The 7,477-nt window shown below is 40.4% G+C and overlaps 1 protein-coding gene across 4 annotated transcripts in view; it reads left to right on the forward strand.

Annotated features, from left to right (window-relative positions):
* Positions 1-7,243, forward strand: part of rmnd1 (required for meiotic nuclear division 1 homolog) — a 139,680-nt gene extending 132,437 nt beyond the window's left edge. For 2 of the 4 annotated variants that reach the window (XM_085981828.1, XM_085981829.1), the window contains 2 exons: positions 519-613; positions 3,769-7,243. In XM_085981828.1, coding sequence (XP_085837954.1) covers positions 519-593 — 75 coding nt within the window. In that variant the 3' untranslated portion in view covers positions 594-613; positions 3,769-7,243. The remainder of the gene's footprint in view (positions 1-518; positions 614-3,768) is intronic. The other 2 variants (XM_085981830.1, XM_085981831.1) reach the window with 1 other exon arrangement.
* Positions 7,244-7,477: the final 234 nt, after the last annotated feature.

A 7,477-nucleotide genomic window follows, 5' to 3' on the forward strand; every position in this document is an offset into this window, starting at 1 on the left:
AACGGCGTTCGTCACCATTTCAGATGAGGTCTTTGGAATCGTCCAATCACCAATGTTGGGATCGATAGAAAACAACAGGCAGAGACTTTTGTTTAAGCCAAAACAAAACGTGTCTTACTTTAATCACTCTCCACGAGGACTCAAGGCTCAGCCCCGTGCAGGGGCTATGATGTCATCACGCAACCGACGCTCTTAAAGGGACCCTGCACCGATAACCCAACCCAGCATGTACATATCACAACATTGCTATACATAGTGAATTGTGTTTAGGTACATATAACAGCATTGGTTATACATTGTGTTATTGTCCCTATGTGGTCTCCGCCACACAACCACATTGCTGTGGGTCTGGAGTCACATATAGGCCAGTCCAGGTAAGGATGACAGATTTCCTTCCCTAAAGGACATTAGTGAACCAGGTGTGTTTTTACGACAATGCGATAGTTTCATGGTCACCATTACTGATACTAGCTTTTTATTCCAGATTTATTTTAATTAACTGAAATTTAATTCCCCAGCTGCCATGGTGGGATTTGAACTTACATCTCTGGATCATTAGTCCAGGCCTCTGGATTACTCATCCAGTAACATAACCACAATGCTACCATTCCCGGTAAACATATATATTTATTAATATTTTTATTTTACTTAATGTGAAACATTACGAAGGTGTAAAGGGAGAACGTATTATGTTACCTGAGAACATGTTAATTTCTGCGCTTTGAGCATGTAATAAACACGCACCAACTAGGGATGAGCATAAATACCAACCTTGCCCACATCCCAAGAATCAAAATATATATTAAAAATATCCCAGCCCTCACCCAAATGGTGAGTAAAGCATGATACCCCAACCTCAAATGTGTGACAAAATCATCACTTAACCCACATGGATGAGTAAAGCATCAGATACCCCAGGTGGGTGAACAAAGGATCAGATACCCCTAATCCTTTTGAAGAAATGTTGCCTGTTCTTCCTGTAGATGTTGACTGACCTGCTGTTTTCCAGTATGTGTACTGTTGCAGTAATTTGCTTTTTACCTCCCTATAAAGGGAACACATTGATAAGTTCATATTGTGAACCTGCACCACATTAATTCCCAGTTCAAGGGAGGCGCTGTGCAGTTAGTTGCCTGGCTCGACCTCCTGCCTCACGGGTTATTGTAATGGCTGCCTGCAGATGACTAAATAGTGACCCCAGCACAGCCTGAATCTGGACGGGCAATGTAGAGCCTGTGGCAGAGGCAGGATCTCCGTGGAGGGCCGGGGTGCAATTCGTCCAGTTAACAGTCAACATCACACCCTTCCCCCCCCACCCCCCCCAGTAGAGGTAGAGAGGCGGAGAGGTTTAGGGAGGGAGTTCCAGAGCTTAGGGCCTAGGCAGCTGAAGGCACAGGCACCGATGGTTGAGCGATTATAATCAGGGATGCTCAAGAGGGCAGAATTAGAGGAGCACAGATATCTCTGGGGGGAGTGGGAAGAGAAGCATTGCAGGTGATTTTCTGGCTACAATTAGATAGATAAGAATGGAACCATGCGAGTGCAGTCCCACCCAGCTGGACGATGGTGGTGAAGCGTTGGAGATGGATGGAGTGATCAACCGTGTCAACGAGGGGGGATAGTTTACCTTTGTCACAGTCACAAAGGATGTCATTTGTGACTTTTATGAGAGTCGTTTCGGTACTGTAGTTAGGGCAGAAACTGGATTGGAGGGATTCAAGCATGGAGTTCCGGGAAAGATGAGCATGGATTTGGGAGGCGACAACACGTTCAAGGACTTTGGAGAGGAAAGGGAGGTTGGAGATGAAGGACAGAAGGGTCAAGAGCAATTAACTAACTAAATTATTTTCCTTCAGAATTAATGATACTGTTTCTATTGTCCCTCAGTGGATCATATATAGATGTATCTAGTAAAGTAATGGCCCAGAAATTCGGGTCGGGGGCTTCCTGCGGGTGCAAGCCCCCGACCTACACTTACCTTGCACGCCGGCGGTTGAGCTGTAGGGCCCCATGGAATTCCGCTCCGGGGCCTGGCCCAGCTGCCGGCGCGCTGTGCTTGCGTGTCCCAGGGGCGTAGTTAGTGTGATGCATCCCCTGGGATCACGTGAGCCATGGGCAGCCAATCGGAGGAGGGAAAAGCCCATTCATAAGATTGACCGGAAGACCTGTCTAAACTTATGAATACTACGGGCCTCAAAATAGCATTAAACCTTCAAATAATTTTTTTTTTAAATCACACTTTTTCAATAAACTACAAATTACATTGAATAACTATTTTAAACAATATACATTTTTGAAAAAAATAATTTTATAAAAAAACGGGGCTAAAAATAAACTTACCTTGCTTTAAAGTATTTAAAAATAATAAACCTGTGGAAAAAATGTTTTAATTTTAATTAATTGACCACTTACCTTGTAAAAAGCAGGCCTTACGCCTGCTTTTTAAATGTGTAAATCCTACAGGCTTAACCTCGCGTGAACACCTGCAAAAAAAACCTAAGTTCAAAGCGCACGCGCAGCCTCCCCTGCGCGCACGTTCGACCTCTGAACCCCTTCGTTCAGAGGATCGGAAGTGCCGGTTTCCCGCGCATGCGCAGTGCATGCAGGAAACCCGCACTTCCATTCAGCCTACAGGTGAGTACCCCGTGCGTACTCACCCGTGGAGAGCCGAATTTCTGGGCAAATATATTCTTTGAAATTAAATACAAGGACTGAAGTAATGATTTTCAAAAGAAATGTAGCTGTAAGGATGATTGTGACTTCCAATTTTCAACTGGCATTTGAGGTTTTTATCTAGGAACATGAGTAGGCTATTTGGCCCATCAAAACTGCAACACCATTTTGTCTGGCATGGCAGCTCTTTATCTTTTTAATCCCAACTCCCCACCCTTTTTCCATTGGGGAGTTCAGTATTCCCTCACAAATATGGCTTGGAGATAAAGCTACACACTGTAGCTCTGATTCTCTGACCCGCAGTCCCTTTAAGTGTGGTTCCCCATTGGGAGTGCAGGATTGCTGAATTTATTCCCATAACATATCCATCCATATGCTTCTTTCTAAGTAAAAATCTTTCCCTTTTTTAAACACCTGAATTGATTTTTCTTCATTGCCTGCTTCAGAGCCACAGTCATTTCTGGTCACAAGACACAAGGAAGACATTCAGACTATGAAGGCTGTGCAGAGAAGAGGCACAAGGCAGTCCCTTGTGTCAGAGCACTGAGTTGTGAGGACTGGTTGGAAAAACTTTACAACAGTGACTTCACTTCTAAAGTACTTTAATGGCTATAAAGCGTTTTGGGATGTCCTGAGAGCGTGAAAGGTGCTATATAAATGTAAGTTCTTAGCTTTGCAGGAAGGCAATAGAGAGGAAACCTATAGAGCTATTTAAGATATAAAAAGGTAAAGAAAAGGTGGATTAAAAACATCACTTCAAGCTGAGCCATGACCGTAGGACAAGAGGGCAGAAGTCAAATGCTAGTAAAAGACAAATTTAACAGTGATGTTAAGAAGTTCTTCTTCACTCAAAGGGTGAGAGGCACATGGAATGGGCTTCTGCATAGGGTACTGGGGGTAGAAACCCTGGAATTATTTAAGAAACAACTGGGTCCTGTGATGGAGAGGGCAGTAGGGTCTTTCTGAATGGATGAGCTAAGATGGGCTACCTTATCTACCTTGCGATATGAATTGCACAAGCTGTGTGATTTACAGGATATATAATATTTTGCAATAGTCAAGACCGGCAATCTCTTTTTTTTCTTTCTTACCCAGGTATTGTTTGAACTTGCACGTGTTATTTTCTGAATCAGATTGGAACTAGTTTGGAAGACAATGGCCAACGATCGTATCTTCAGGTGGGATATGAAGACTATCCTCCAGAAGGCTTCTCTACTGATCTGCAGATCCTTGTGAAATGTCTGAGTTTTGTGCCATTCAATTCTCAGCCAAATTGTTCTGTTTATTCACGCAAGCACACTGCATCCATAATTGGTTTTAACTCTCATTTGACTTTGTTTCTTTGTAGAATATCTATGTATAATGGAAAATGAGGAAAACTCCTTTAATTATTAGTTTCTTGTAATCATGCTGAAGACAAGAGTGAATAAATTTGAATTTGTAGCAGCTTCTTGCAGCAAAAGTTTGAGACTAGTATGTAATGGAACAAAGGCACTTTCTAGGCCTGTTGTGCCTGTGGAAGCAGGGTAACTAATATATTCTAGTGCATTCCTTGGGGTAGGGGGTACAACACATGGACTGTTGTTTTAGAGCTTGGGGATTGTATACTAGTCACTACTACACCTACAGCTGAAATAAGTGACATTCATATAATTTAACAAGTACTTGAATGCTGTTTAAATCATTAGTTAGTAAAATCATTAGGAAGCAAATCCTGAATCAACTTGAATTATTTATTACAACAGAAAATATGATAATTGGATTGAAATCATTTAAATTAAAACACAAAAGATATTTTCACACCTACTTAAGTCTTCCTCTTCAGACAAACAGAAACATGTGATAAACTATACATATTACAGGAAATTTGATCACTTTTTACTTGTTTATTTATAATACTTCCGACATCAGTCTTGCTATCAAAACTAATATCACACATTCCACTGCCACCAGAGCTATTTGCTTGAATAGATTCTGAAATAGTTTTCCTCCCATGCAGAAGAATCTACAGTCATCTTGTTAACTTTGTTACATCATGACCAATGACTATAGTTTGAGGCTCTATATGTGAAAGTCACAAGCTGTAATACATCCTGAGGAGCAGGAACATTCCTCATAAGAGGCTCAAGACTCCCTTATATCAGATAGCAAGGTTATATCTGAACTGGAATCTACTGTCTACTCTTAATTCGAACTACTGTATAATTCCATTTTTTGTCAAGCAGAAAAAATGACTGAATTAAAGTAGACGATATATTGCTTTATCCATCACACCTATCCTTAAACAATTCATGAGCAGATAACCATGGAAATAAACAAATACATAACATAGCCATGCCTGTATCTGAAGAGTTGCTTATTAACCTTGGATGAGCATCAGACGCTTGGTGGGCATGATCGTGGCTGCAAGGCAGACTTTCAGTAATGCTAAAGATAAGTTTAGCCATAAGCCATCAAGAAAGCCATTACAAGTCACTGGCTACTGAGACAGCAGAATCATTGATTTTGTTCTATTTCAGAACTTCTTTGCAAGAAAAGTTTTTCTGTGTTGGGATTTTTAATGTACTTTGCCCACTTGCTTGGGTAAAGAATCAAAGTGATAGCACTGTGTTCACCTTGTCTTCTATAAAACTTTCCATGGCATCTTTCCCAACACTAGATTCCAAAAGGGAATCTGCTATTTCTGGTGAAGGGATAACATCAGAGTCCAGGTTAGTGAGGGTTTCTGCATCATCTTCATCGAGCAAACTAACTCTGTTTAAGGTATCAGGATGGTAATTATCATATGAAAATCTTCTTCCTCTCTCTGCTTCCTTCTAAGTACTTCCTAAAGTACTCCATCATAGTCATTCATACTACACTTTATTTATAGGTGCGGAAAGCTCTATTGCGTTGTGATATGTAAGAAATCACCAATCAACTGCACTTTGTTGCATTGAGCATTCCATGATTTATTTGGTTTGACTGTGGCAGTTCACAGTCCATTCCAATGTCATATTTGTCCACAATGACGAAGAATTGTTGCATGTAAGGCGGTTCTCACATGTCGGCAGCTCAGTTGTGAGCCAACGTGCATAGTTGATGCTGTCAAAGGTGAAGGAAAAGGAATCATGACTGCTGCTGGATCAAGATGAACATACCACAGACCACTTCTCTTTGCTCTGATGACCATTAGCATGTAGTGCAATATGTCAATATAGTTATTCTAGAGCTGACATAATTTGACTTGCTGATGAGTTTTCTTGCAAAATTAATTAGGAGGTTTGGTAAACTCTCATAAGATATAATAGGTTCTGCAGGCATTTTTGCATCTGCTATATTGTCATTTTCGAGGATTTTTCTGCAACATTGGGTTGAACATTATTTTCTTTATGTCAGTCGGTGTCGAAATAGATTGACCTTGAATGTTTGGCCATTGATAGAAAACTTGCCATCTTAGGTTTTACATTCATCAGTTTATGAGCCCTCGGTCCTATGTTCTAGTTTGCCCCTCAGTAGGAAGATTGCAATGTTGCTGTGATAGACATCTGACTCAAATAGAAGATCATACAGCTCATTGTCTGCATATCCCCCTCTCTACCCCTGCCCCACCCATTTACAGCCCAAAAAATTCAAAGTTATGTGAAAGTCACCAAGATGAAATACCATGCCCTTAAATTCTTCTGGTCGTTGCCAGTGTACCTCCTCAGTTGTTCAATGAATGGCTGTATCAACTGTGTTTGGCCAAGTGTCTCCATCATACCCTGCTTGGCTGGATAAATTCTCTTGCTTATGGTACATAGAGAAAAGGCAGTAGGTCCTTGTGTCCCAACAAGTGCTCATTTGTCAGCTTTGGTCTGGGAAAATATATCCTACATCCCCAATTTATTGATTCATTTGAAGTTAGCATTTGACCTAAATATTAAGCTGTAATTTCTTATAGACTCCAGAAGCGAAATACTGACTTTCACACTTTCTTGACCCATATCACCTGTACAACTTGTATTTTCTCCCAAAATCTAATGAACACATGGGGAGGTGAATTACCATGGAGATCCCCTGGCTTAACTGCTTTAATTTTGGTGTAAATCTACAACAAGAGTACAAAATAAGTTTTGAAGGGACACAACTTCATGTGTCGCACCCTTCTCCAACTCCAGCCAGCCTATATTCTTTACCAGCGAGACTAACTTGCTCTGCTTTATATGGAATGGGGAGGGGCGGTGGTCATTTAATTTACGGATCCACTTCTCAAAAGTTGACTGCTGTGTATTATATAATGCTGAAGACAGTATCTTGGTCAAAATTCATCAAAATACTACTGTGTCAGCTGTATCGAATAAGAAGCTAAATGTGATGACTTGTGGAAACTTTCAAAGTATTATTGAAATTAGATTAAAGTTGAGGACTAACTAAATGGTTGAAATTGATTACTGTGAATAGTTAAAAAATTGATTGTTGTCTTAGAAAATCAGTCATGAAATCTAGGATTATGCTGTCATTTATTGAATCTTGCACATTATACCCTTTAGAATGCCATATATTTTCAACCTCAAGTTGTTTCAATTAGTAATAAAATTGTATGCTTCTACCATTGCATGTCATTTTACATATTGCAACTCGTACGTTTTCTTTCCTTCAGATGATCCTTTTGAAATTACTTAGTCTTTGGGTCATCTTAAATGACTTTGATTGGGAACTGAATAGTGACTACACTTCTAAAGTACTTCAATGGCTGTAAAATGCTTTGGAACGTCCTGAGGTCGTGAAAGGCGCTATCTAAATGCAAGTTCTTTCTTTAAATATGTGAATCTTCTGTGAAGTT

This window comes from Somniosus microcephalus, chromosome 3 (genome assembly GCF_052327205.1).
Source record: "Somniosus microcephalus isolate GS21.2 chromosome 3, FLI_Smic_1.0, whole genome shotgun sequence".
NCBI lineage: Eukaryota > Metazoa > Chordata > Chondrichthyes > Squaliformes > Somniosidae > Somniosus > Somniosus microcephalus.